We start from the raw sequence: 11,895 nt of genomic DNA, 5'->3' as shown, positions 1-11,895 counted from the left end.
GCTCCTGTAAAGTAAACAACCAGCAATAAGAGGAAATAGGTGGACAAAGACGCTTCTGTCTTACTAAACCTCAGACATGCGCGCGCGCGCACACAGACACACACACACACACACACACACACACACACACACACACACCTGTCGTTTGTGTTCCTGCTGCTGGATCTTCACCTGAGCGGCTTTCTTATCCGCCTTGGCTGCAGATCAGGCAAAAGAAAGATCTTTATCATCTTTTTCACTTTGCATAATATGAGAAAATCTTCAACAGTTTCAAGTTGTGCACAGTGCTGATTCTTAATTCGCACATTAACCACAAACACATGCGATCTGCTCGGCTGCACTCACACTGCTTGTTGAGAGCCTTCTGCATTTTCAGCTTCAGCCGTTCCTGTGGGGTCATCTTGGGCTGCAGGTGACACAAATGTGTTAGTACAGCTTTCCATGGTCGGAAAAAAAAAAAAGAAAACAAAAAAAGAAGTGTGTGTGTCAGTGTGCACGCATGTGTTAAAGAGAGGGGGAGGTACCGGGGCTATTGTACAAATTCAATACCATCACCTTTACGAACAGTAGCTGGTGGAGATAAAAAGGGTGACAGATTACAAGTGATTGAAAACATTTTGTGTGTTGGAACAACAGACACAGGCTCTGTGTGTGTGTGTGTGTGTGTGTGTGTACAGACTGCTGCTTTAGCTTGCAACTGCTGTGGGACAGTTTAGAGACAGGCCAGGATCAAAACAACATGAACACAAATATATAGTTTAAAAAAAAAACCCAAAAAAAACCCCAGTTGCAAGAAAAAGTTTGTGGACACTTTGGAATTACTATGATTTTTGCACTGATTGGTTTCAAAATGAAGATCAATCTTTATGCATTTAAAAATTTAAAACAACCTGGGTAATCACTGAGTACAGGCAGGGAAAAGTACTTCCAAAGTTCATTGGAATCAGGCGTTCCAATTGATAAGGTGAGACTGAAGTTTGGGTCGTCTCCAAATCGAGGAAACTGAGAACTGCCGGTTATCTCTCTGCAAAAATAGCATCAGGAATATAGAGTATAGTCCTGGGGAAAACACCCAAGGGTAACAACAAAATCCCTGGACTCCCTAGACATAAGGTTAATTGTGACCCCACAGGAAACCACAACTCTGCAAACTCTACACCCCAAAAAACCAGAACACCATCCTGTGAAGCACGGTGGAGGCACAATTAGGCTTTAGGCTGACTTGTTACCCCAGGTTTTGTACACCTCGCGATCGTAAGGAGAGCAACAAATTACGAAGCATTTTACTGGAAAATGTAAACCCACAAGGAGAGGACTGGTAATCCAAGAACAGAATGAACCAAAGACAAAGAAAATTCAAGGTTTGGATGAGCCAAGGCAATGTGAGAACATTCAATCTGCTTATTGGCCACATGTGTCTAAGATGGGAAGAAAATGCTGTGCTCTGGAGCAGCAGATAACTCAGAGTTTATTCCTAACATTCATGTTTATATGGGTAATATTTTACAGTTTGTGTACTGAGCACGGCTGCATTACTCCGCTACATCCCAGAAAGCAAAGCACACCTGGCTACGGGAAGACGTTTAGCTCAAATTTGCATCTGGTCCCACAAACTACTCTGGAGTTGATCTGGATCCAGACCTCCATCTCCAAAGGGACTCAATGTGGTTGTTTTGTCCACACCTGGAGTGTGATTACCATGTTCACACCTGGACAAAGGAACAACGCCAATGGGGAAACAAACGTCGCAGAAATACTGACGAACTCAAACAGTTATGTAGAGAGGAACAGGCCCAGACTCTCAGTGTTGTCTCATAAGCAGCGATGACAAACACATGAAGGATTATTGCAGTTGAAAATTCAAATATTGAAATGAGTGATTGCTCAATGTGTTCAAGAAAGGCATTAACTGTTTAAGAAATCAGACCCCATGAGTAAGTAATGCAGAAATCATAATTCTCATGGTAACCCAAAGATTTTCTTGCAACTGTACGAACACTGCCAGAGAGAAGAAAGAAAAACAAGGACTGGAGGAGGAGAGAGGGTCAGAAAGTGAAACAAGAGCAAGTTCAGGTCCGGTGAGTTTAAAAAGTTGGCCAGCGGCGTTTTGTCACGACACACCCTTCGCTGGGCTGTTCAAATCTGGCCAGGCAAGAAAAACTGCAGGTCACAAGCTGCAGGCAACAGACGAGCTGATAACAAATGTACACTATTTGACTGTGTGATAGTTGGGATGTATTCAAACCTCGTCCTCTCTTCCAGGAAAAGAGTGAGAAGAAAAGTCGTCCATGACAGAAATACATTTCACAAAACAGTTTCGATGACTTACTCTTAAAGGGAACTGCTCAAAAATTTAGGAAGTCTGCTTATTCGCTCAATTGTCGTTTTGATCTTTGTGTCCATTTGTACTTTCGAAAGTGTCCGACTATTTCTTTAATCAATATGTTTGTCATTCACGTGTTCATTACTGATTTATAGATTGTCATAAGAGGAAGAAGTGATCTTCTTCATCTCAAGACCTTTGATGTGTCACAGTGTGTTTATTTTAGAATAAAGACAGATGCATAAAGATAACTGCACACATGCATCCACCACCAAGATTAAATCATCATCAAGACTTCAGAGGACGTATAAAAGTTCACTTCATAAAGAAATGGCAGCATTAACTTAGACATCTGGCAAGAATACTGTAGTGTAATTTGCAGGGCGTGTCCACTTTAGGGGGAGGGGGATAAGAATAAAATAACTGTTCTCTGTGGGCAACAATGGCTTCTACATCCCAGTGTGGTGGACAACCAAGTCAGCCTGTCAGGGATGAGGGAGGCGTAGGCTTTAGCAAGAAACCCAGCTAGATCAAATTCTTACTGACTTTGGCAGCTCCCGTCTCTTTACCACCCGAAGTGTCAGGCCTGGAGAGAGGAGAAGAAGAAGAAGACAGAAAAACACATCACGATGAGGCGAAGATGGCATATTTATATATGCATACTGACTTTCTAACAGGTGTAACGCTGAAGGGTGAGGATGGCTTTTAAATGTGAAAAGCAATAAAGAACAGGTGTTAAATTGTTCTGGCTTCGTGACACTGAAACTGACTGTTTTAAGACTCTTATTTATGGACTTATTTATTGTTCACTGGTGCAGCACAGGCCTAGTCAGGTGCCTTAAGTCTGAAAAGTGATGATGGTAAATAGAGACATGTCAGCCCTAAAGCAATAAAGTACTACTTATATTTCCACTTTATAGCACAGCTCATCTCCAAACCTTTTGTCTTGTGTGTCAATAAACTCAAGAACACTTGCTGTTCAGCTTTTGATTAGCCAATCTAATGAGTTATGAGTCGAAAGTGTGCTTTTCCTGAGACAAAACCATTCTTAAAGAGCGGGGAAAATTACAAAGTTTGATAAAAAACAGTAAAAGGATGAAAACTGTTGGTGGTTTTTAAATCAAGCAGCCTGAAATGTACGTGTCTATTTTGCCTAAGAATACACCTTTTAGACCAGGGGTGCCCAATCCCGGTCCTCGAGAGCTACCGTCCTGCAGCTTTTAGATGCATCCCTACTCCAACACAGCTGAATCAAATGGTTTGATCTCTTCAGCATGCCATCATGTTTGGCAAAGGCCTGATAACAAGCCATTCATTTGATTCAGGTGTGTGGGAACAAGGATGCATCTAAAAGCTGCAGGACGGTAGCTCTCGAGGACCGGGATTGGGCACCCCTGTTTTAGACGAACATCTGCTAAAATGTGGGGCAAGGCCCCCTGGTGGACGAACAATATATAGCAGTCAGGCCACAAAAGGTCAGTCACAGTGACTAAAGTCTTTGTAAACATGTTTAAATAACCAGGAAATATTTAAATGACAGCTGATGAAGTGTAGAGATTTCTCTTTTGTCTTTTAAATGGATCTCGCTCCTGTTCTGATCATTTTGCGAGGAAAAAATTAAACTGGAGAGATGGTACTGAAGAATTATGCTCCATTAAGAAATCATCAGAAGCCCAAAATGAATCCGTGACGACACAAGGCTAGAGACACTTAGTCTCATTTATGTGTGATTAAGGGTTTGGATGATCGGCAGAATATTTCCAGATTTCTGACAAGGCCAGTGAGCTTTCATTTTGGATATTAAAGACACCGCTCTTTCTATAATATTGATTATTTACATTTTCACACTCCGTTAAAGTGTTTTAGGGTCTTCTTACTTTCTTAACTTGTCAGAGATGGCAATGGTAGCAGGCTGGGCCCCTCTGTGGGCAGGGGATGGGCTACGGCGAGGACGGCTAGGGGTTCGTGAGGGACTGTGGCTGCCGCTGTCACCACGACGATGTCCTCCACTGCTCCGACCCCCTCGCCTCGAGTTGCCGCCCTGACGTGAGCTCGAGCGGGACCTGATAGAAAGACAAAAGGGCTTCAACTACAGAATTCTGTTAGGCAGCTCATGTAGCACTGCTTACGGATTAAGCTAACCTTGTTCTTCTACGTGCCGAGTATCGTCTCCTATCCCTGTCTCTGTCCCTATCCCTGTCTCGATCCCGGTCTCGTTCTCGCTCTCTGTCCCTCTCGCGTTCTCTGTCTCTGTCGTTGGAGCGTGACCGGTCACGTCTCCTCCACGATCCTCCGTTCCCTCCTCTACCTCGGGAGTAGGACCTAGAGCGCCGCCTTGACCGCGAGCGACTCCGGGATCGACGCCCATCTCTTCCCCCGCGTCCTCGTCGGGGTCGGCGTGAATGTGACGATGAGCGAGACGAGGACCGAGAGGAGGAGTGCGAGGAGGAAGAAGGGGAGTGGCTGCTGGATGACCTTCGTCTCCTGAATAAACAGAGACAGCGTTTCAGTATAAATACAGGCTAGCACCTAGCCTATCATTACATCATATTCTCCGCTTTTAAATGTAATATGTTGTTTAATTTATAGAAAAATTTTGATAACCGATTTCAGCTTTGAAAAATACCCAATCAGATTTTTCTTTATGCGCATGCACACTTCAATAGTTCCTTTTTGATAGTTGGTGATTATTTGGTCAGATACTCTGAAAGCTGATCCACCTTTCTGACCACAAAAACAATCGATATTCTTTCTGCACGAACAGCTGCGGTCATTTTAATTAACAGTGACTGCAAGAAGAAAAACCAGGAGGAGGGAAAGTTACCGACCGGGAGCCCCTGCTATGACCTGCAGAGTGCTGCGAGTTGGAAGGGGCGTGGCCAGAGTGAGGAGCAGCTGTTTGCGGTGCTGCCGCGGCTTCCTCGTCACTGCCGCCGAAGCTGGTGATGAAGGTGATCTTCTCTGGACCGGGAGTACGTGAGCGTGAGCGTGACTCAGAGCTGGACTCTGACTCTGGCCTGAAAGTGATCAGAATTTTTTTTTAGTTAAGACACACAGAGGCAGACAACCAATCAGAAAAGTCGGAAGGACAAATCAAGTGGGTGAACTCACCGTTTATAAGGATCATATGTTGGACTGTCTCTCCTGGCGTAGCTGCAAGAGGAAATGGCGAGTTAACATAACCACGTTCTGAGGTACGGTGAAGTTCATTAAGGAAAAATAACGCAAATTTACCTCGGAGGGCTGATTTGTCTTCCTTTTAGCCTCTTCTCTCTAAACTCCCTCCTCTGTCTACGAGAGCGGCGGCCCTGAGACGATCAAGCAAACAAACATTATAAAACCTGTGAACACAACCCACACAAACACTTCCCTCAGCAGATTTAGTCTTACAGAGTACATGGCCTTCTCCGCCTCCAGAGCTTTGGCATGTTTGATGGCCTCCACTTCTTCCTTGTCTTTTCTCAACATCCTGACAAATGGGTAGCACAATCACAGCATTACAAAAACCACAAAAATAATTATTTAAACACAGAAGCGCATCAACGTGAAGAAAAGAAAACCAACGATCCTCAGTGTAACAGCATGAGATACATGCGTTCGTGTCGGAGCCACGGCTCAGTGTACTCATTACGGTTTATGTTTTAACGTCAGATGCTCACGTTAAACATTGCCATGGTTTCAAACAATAACAAGAGTGGCTGTACGAACAATGGCTCAGGCTTAAATTGTTCTTATTCCCCAACTTCAGAAAGTGTTTTTTTACCCCCCGGGAGATCAGCTAGTTTATTTGGGCTGCACAAAAGCCAATTAAGACGACACTAAAAATGAAAAAGCTCATTTTGCACTGTGAACCATACAAAGCTACTCCACTGGAGTCCAAGAATACAAACATGTTGCTCAAAGTTCGCCTTTACTCTACAGAACTTATTTTGAAAGAGATCCTCTAAATAGTCAATCAATTTAAAAGCAAACAAAAAAATACCTCCTTTTTTTTTTTTTACTGTGTGTATTTTTACAGTATCTGCTGAAATTAAAACACTGCAGAAGCTTGTAATTAAAATGAATATAACCCAAATACATCAACTTTGAGGTCAAGGATATTACAGTTAACAAAATTAAACCACAAAAAAAAAAAAAAACATTAAAAAAACAAAACAACTACATTAGAAAAAATATTTCAGTTAAATGAAAAATTATAATAAAATAAAAACCAGACTTCTGAAAATAGTTAGTTGATAAAATGTATCACAACTTCCTAAAGATTCAGACATGTTTACTAAGAATTTGGTCTAAAACACTGAGTCAACTGAACTTTCAAAAAGTTCTGTTTTCACAATAATACCTACAATTATTTTCCTAAATCTCACCTCTGAGATCTGCCGTCTATACAATTATACTTAAAAAGACTAAAAACTTACCAGAATTAAAACCTTAAAAAAAAAACAAAAAAAAAAACAAAAACCCAACAACAAAAGAACCCTGAATTTAAAAACAAAAAGCTATATTAACTTTACTTTGACCAAGACACTAATTAAAATTTAAAGAACCACTGACATCATGATGTCATTAATGACATGTTACCTGACAAAGTCTCCTTCAGCCATTCCATATGGCGTTGCTATTTTGTTCAGGTCCATCACCTGCTCCTGGTTCAGCTCATCAACATCAACCTCCACATCTGAAAGCACACACACAGACACACACAGACACACACAGACACATCATTTCTTAACAAGTCGATTTCTTACCCAAGCATTAAACAGGAACACTGTTGACCTGAGATCAGATCGTCGGCTCACAGCATTTAAAACTCAATTATCACATAACCAAGAAAAACCTGCAACCGGGCAGAAAAGATGAGCAGTTCCAGCTGAGTGGATCACTTTTATAAAGACAAACTTCTCCAGGTACAGTGTAAGATAACTAGTGTTATTTCTCAATAACTAGCGTTTCACACGCTGTTAAATTGCTTGGTTCAACAGCATTCATTTCTCATTGGGATGTGACATTTCTCCTTCGCTGAAGCCCATTTTGAGGGTTAGTCTGAAGCTAATCCTGGTCCAGCTACACAGATGTGTATCTGGCCATTTGAACCCTGCACTGCATTAAATGATGTCACAAATCCAGCTCGCACAGTCAAATTGACAATTTCAGATTTTAGTCTCTTCTGAGAAACGTTCTGTGGAATAACTCTCGCACATCCAAGAGACGAAAAGCTGATCAAACACATTCTCTGTGGACAGCTGCACCTCTAAATGTTTTATTTGGTCATCTCCTGAATTTTATTTCCCTAACACATAGATTACTCCAGTGAAACACGCTCACCGATATCTGGAATGCCTTCGTCATCTTCGGATTCACTGTTTTCTGAATTGTCTTCCTCCTTGTCTGACTGGGGCTCAGGCTCTGCTACAGTGCTGTCCTCATACGTGTAACCAATGGTGGCCTTCTTCTCAGCCAGTCTGCACAACACAAGGAAAGATTTATAAACACAACTTAAAATACTGGATTTCACAGTGGAAATAAAGAAATCACTTTAAAATTTAGTTCATACTTTTTCTTCTCATCCTCATTTGGTTTGGGCAGACCACCATAGAGCTCATCCAGGTAGATCTGGTATAAACACTGCTCCTCAGAGACTGCAGGAGGACAGGAGGGATTTAAAGAGCACAACACAACTGCAAAATATACCCACTGAGAGCAGGTCAACACACTGCCATGGTCACATTAAGAATACAGGTGCAACACTATTAAGTGCATTACATAATCATGTAGATTTTGTGTGTTAACACTCACTGTTGGCAAAGTCATTCTGTACAAGGCCTCTGTAGCGCTCATAGTTACACTTTCTCTCCTCCATCTCCTGCTCTGGAGTGCTGCATGAGACAAAGAAGATTGTTGGTCACATTAAACACCTCACTGAACGCTTAAATCTCACCACACCAAACTGGTTTGTCTCCTCACCAAGCATGAAAGATGACTAAAAATACAATCTCACAGATGACCTGTTCAATTACTGAGCAGCAGGTGTTTTATCACAGAGTAAGAACCAGAAGTCTTACTAAAAAGCTACTCTACAGTTATTACCACAGGTTTCAATGCACCAGCACAAGCAGTCAGTGAAGTAATCGGCATTACAACACATAAAGATGGAAACAGACAGTTGTGCTATGACCAGCGTTTTTAAATTTTATTTTGTTTTTAATTCTTTAATTCTATTCAGTTTTCCATCGCTTTACAGAATCGCTTGGTATTTTTTTAGATTAGTTTTAACTTTATAAAAAGGTTCAGTTTTAGTTTAGTTTTTAATTTTAGTCTTTTAAATTATTATAATGTAATAGTAGGGGTATTTATCAGAGAAAGTTTTAAGAGTAGTCACCCGGTCATCCCAGCAACCATCTTCAACAAAGTCTCCTCATGGGTGGTGTTTTGAGAAATCAATGGACTGACTGTGCCTGTGTTTAGAAAACAGTGAACCTGTAAAACTAACCACAGCTATGATCAGCATTTGAGGATTGTGCTGACACCTTATTTCAGGTGTTCAGTCAATCCTGCAGCTGGCAGCTTCACACCACTGTCCAAAGACATACACATAATGTCAACTGCTCTCGTACTGAGCAGGATTACTGCTACAACCACACATCATCAGCAGGGAAACACCAAAATGTTTTACAACGGCCTAAAAATCAGTTCACTTTCCTATTAGCGGGTCAACAATCCAGCACTTACTGACCACAGTCTTAAAACCCAGGAAATCCGGAGGACCATGAGGACCCATTTTAATAATCTGTATTCATACTGGGAATCAAGGTCATGCAAGCTGTTGCTCTTCTGCTCCACAGGTGGTTTCTGTCCTCCCTGAGCTCACCTTAGGACACCTGCATTACAGTTTGGACAGATGTACTGCCCCAGTCAAAGCCCCCACCTGCCACTGTCTTAGGAGCAGGTCACCAGAAGTATTAAAGCTGTGCTTGAAGAGTCATAAATCTACTACTACAGACTACTGCAGCAGGTGTTTTGGCTTTATTGTTATAGGAATTATAATATAAGTAATTAAATTAGCCTATTTTTTTCTTAAAACAAACAAACAAACAAAAAAGGGGTCACCATCTCTTTTGACCACTAAAGTCAGATCAGCTCAACCTCATATAAGAGCAAATGTTTCCACAAAATTAAAAAAAACCCCAAAACAAAACAAAAAAAGAACTGAAAACATATGAATGAACTATCTTTACTGTTGAATATATAACAATCTGTACTGCATATGTACAACAATCTATGGTGAATGTGTGAATCTCCTCACAACTGTCCAATGTAGAATCATACAACAAAAAAGTAAATAAATAACTGTAAAATGTTCACACAATGTGGGTTCCATGTTAAAAATGTGACTTTAAGTACTTTCAGACTTACGATGTGGTGAGCAGAGGTGGAGTGTAGGTGGGGATGTAGTCCAGGTGAGCCCTTACATCAAACCTGTCAATCATGTTGTTGGCATCTCCTTGCCAAGGCATCCTTCAGACAACAAAATGAGGCAACATGTGATCATAAGCTCTGCGGTGTGACTCATCTCTTATTATGTGTGGATTTTGTGATTTTCCTCACATGTTTGCAGGGCTCTCTGCAGCCAGTGCCACAGCTGGATCCAGGTGGATCTTGTAGGCTCGACCATGAACTTGAAGAAACTGAGCAGGATCTTTTTTCTGTCAAAAGAAAATGAAACTGTCAGAATGCAATGCATTGACTAATATCTAAAAACTATGAAATGTTACACTGCACAGCACTTTAATTAAACTGAAACCAACAACCATGGAAATTAACTTCTAAAACTTCACACTTTTTTTAAACAGTAACTGGTTCATTGATGCAATGAGGATAACTGAAAGCTGTGCCAACTATATGCATATGTTTTTAAAAATACCACAAAGTTTGGATCCACATAACTGTGTATAAGTTTGCTCAAATCTTTCCTTTTTTTTTTTTTTTTAAATCCTGCAGTAAGAGTGTTCAGGCCAGACCTGCTCACTCCTACCCGGTGGTACACTGTGGCAATGCTACATGATAAAGTTTCTTACTATTTTCTCGTAGTACTCTCGCCGGCGCTCGCCTCGCCGTTTGTAGTCTACCATCATGCCACGGAGCTTGCGCTCATGTTTGCGGGCCTCCTGCCACATGACGGCTCCGCTAGGGGTGGGGGCGCGGCGGGGCACGGCTGCTGCTCAGGGCAAACAAGCAAGAATCATGGAAGACAGGGGAAAGTGAGATTAAGGGGTGTTAGGGGCAAGATTAAAAATAAATAAATAGTGGACTTGATAAACAGAGCACTTCAAGAGCTCTGAACTCCACGTTATTTCCTTGATATACAGACAGAAAGTATCTCTTACATATTACAGTTGATATCTCTGATCAGAACCAACTACAGAGTGCAACCAGCACATCTGCAAACACACTATCAACACTCAAGACTCACGAAGATTCACAGTTTTAACCTTCACACTAAACACAGGCAATGCAATCGTTACCTAGATTCCTTGTTAAACACTTGACAACCAAAATCACTGACGTCTAAACTTCTAACAAGACAACAGGCACATAGTCTGAGATTAAAAGGCCATGAATGCACAAATTATTTGTAGTCTGTCTATTCATAAGTAAACTGAGGCATATTGGTCACTTCCTATAACTGAAGTTGTGACACGTCACGTTAGAGATGTGAGGGAAATTCAGTGTAACGAAAAACCAAAAATGTATACGTTTGCCATTAATTTGCATCAGTGTCTACACTTCCAGTGCATTTCTCGGAGTGTTTGACGAAACTCATATCCGCACTAATAACAAGATTATATTTTTCTATGGCAGATTCCTAGTCCTCATTTGGCTAAAACAGGGACATTAATGAAATAACAAACAAGCAAATACAGCAAATATACTTCGATTTATATTTTTAAAAATAAATAAAATGCATTTCACTGGAAAAAATAAACACCTAAAATATGATCTTGGTACATCACATAAATTACAGTATCTGTGAATCAAGGTGTCACCTCTGCATCTCCCACCACTAAACGTACTTTTAATTTACAGTAGTAGCTAAAAAGCTAACCTAGTTTTCTATCCAGTATTAACGTAGTTAAAACTGTTACATTACAACGCTGTTTGTCCTAAAAATTGTTATTTTAACCCGTCTACGCCCCACTTTCAGCGTTCAGATTCAGCCGGGTGCTAAAAAAGTCTGTGTTATCAAAGTGATGTAGGAGTTTGTTAGCATACACACGGGCCTGACTGCGCATGCAGCCCGGGCCTTTTTAATGCTATCTAGCATCACAACTAGCCTAGCTTAGCTGATCTGCAAATGCGTTGGGAACAAAAGTCAAAAAGCAGCTACGAAACACTGAAATCTACACACACGTACAGGGCATTCAGCGCGGTCTAAATTCTCACAGTGTACCTGTTTTACTAATCGCCAACACACACTCGGGTTGTTTTCAGTTGGCCAAAAGCGACGTTAGCAGAGTGGAGCGTAACCACACGCCTCCTTAGCGTATATATAACAGGCTGCAGTACCGGCTCTG

General features: G+C 41.4%; 1 protein-coding gene across 3 annotated transcripts; it reads right to left on the bottom strand.

The window, feature by feature from the left end:
• Nucleotides 1-137: 137 nt before the first annotated feature.
• Nucleotides 138-11,883, bottom strand: clasrp (CLK4-associating serine/arginine rich protein). 3 transcript variants are annotated; one of them, XM_013913156.1, is made up of 17 exons: nucleotides 11,772-11,883; nucleotides 10,399-10,538; nucleotides 9,929-10,026; nucleotides 9,737-9,838; nucleotides 8,120-8,199; nucleotides 7,878-7,962; nucleotides 7,649-7,785; nucleotides 6,905-7,001; nucleotides 5,714-5,792; nucleotides 5,558-5,631; nucleotides 5,435-5,476; nucleotides 5,152-5,340; nucleotides 4,466-4,807; nucleotides 4,201-4,386; nucleotides 2,866-2,909; nucleotides 346-406; nucleotides 138-197 (listed from the first exon to the last, which is right to left on the bottom strand). In XM_013913156.1, the coding sequence occupies exons 2-17, from the start codon at nucleotides 10,495-10,497 to the stop codon at nucleotides 185-187; spliced, it is 1,728 nt and encodes a 575-aa protein (XP_013768610.1). In that variant the 5' UTR covers nucleotides 10,498-10,538; nucleotides 11,772-11,883; the 3' UTR covers nucleotides 138-184. The 3 variants fall into 3 exon arrangements, with proteins under 3 accessions (XP_013768610.1, XP_013768612.1, XP_013768611.1); XM_013913158.1 differs by lacking the exon at nucleotides 138-197 and having other exon boundaries at nucleotides 379-406; nucleotides 2,870-2,909; nucleotides 5,171-5,340; XM_013913157.1 differs by lacking the exon at nucleotides 138-197 and having other exon boundaries at nucleotides 383-406; nucleotides 5,171-5,340.
• Between the last annotated feature and the right edge of the window lie 12 nt (nucleotides 11,884-11,895).

Source organism: Pundamilia nyererei, unplaced genomic scaffold (genome assembly GCF_000239375.1).
Source record: "Pundamilia nyererei isolate P.nyererei 1_Seehausen unplaced genomic scaffold, PunNye1.0 scaffold00117, whole genome shotgun sequence".
Lineage (NCBI taxonomy): Eukaryota > Metazoa > Chordata > Actinopteri > Cichliformes > Cichlidae > Pundamilia > Pundamilia nyererei.
The sequence above is the reverse complement of the archived record's forward strand: the minus strand, read 5'-3'. Positions and strand labels throughout refer to the sequence as shown.

What these genes read in the sequence shown, in the direction of transcription:
- clasrp (XM_013913156.1), bottom strand. Translation starts at nt 10,497, where the DNA reads ATGTGGCAGGAGGCCCGCAAACATGAGCGCAAGCTCCGTGGCATGATG. An exon ending in ACAGAATGACTTTGCCAACA is followed by an intron (nt 7,963 to 8,119) that starts GTGAGTGTTAAC and finishes GTCCTCCTGCAG; the next exon opens with TCTCTGAGGAGCAGTGTTTA. An exon ending in GACGGGAGCTGCCAAAGTCA is followed by an intron (nt 407 to 2,865) that starts GTAAGAATTTGA and finishes TGTCACCTGCAG; the next exon opens with CCCAAGATGACCCCACAGGA.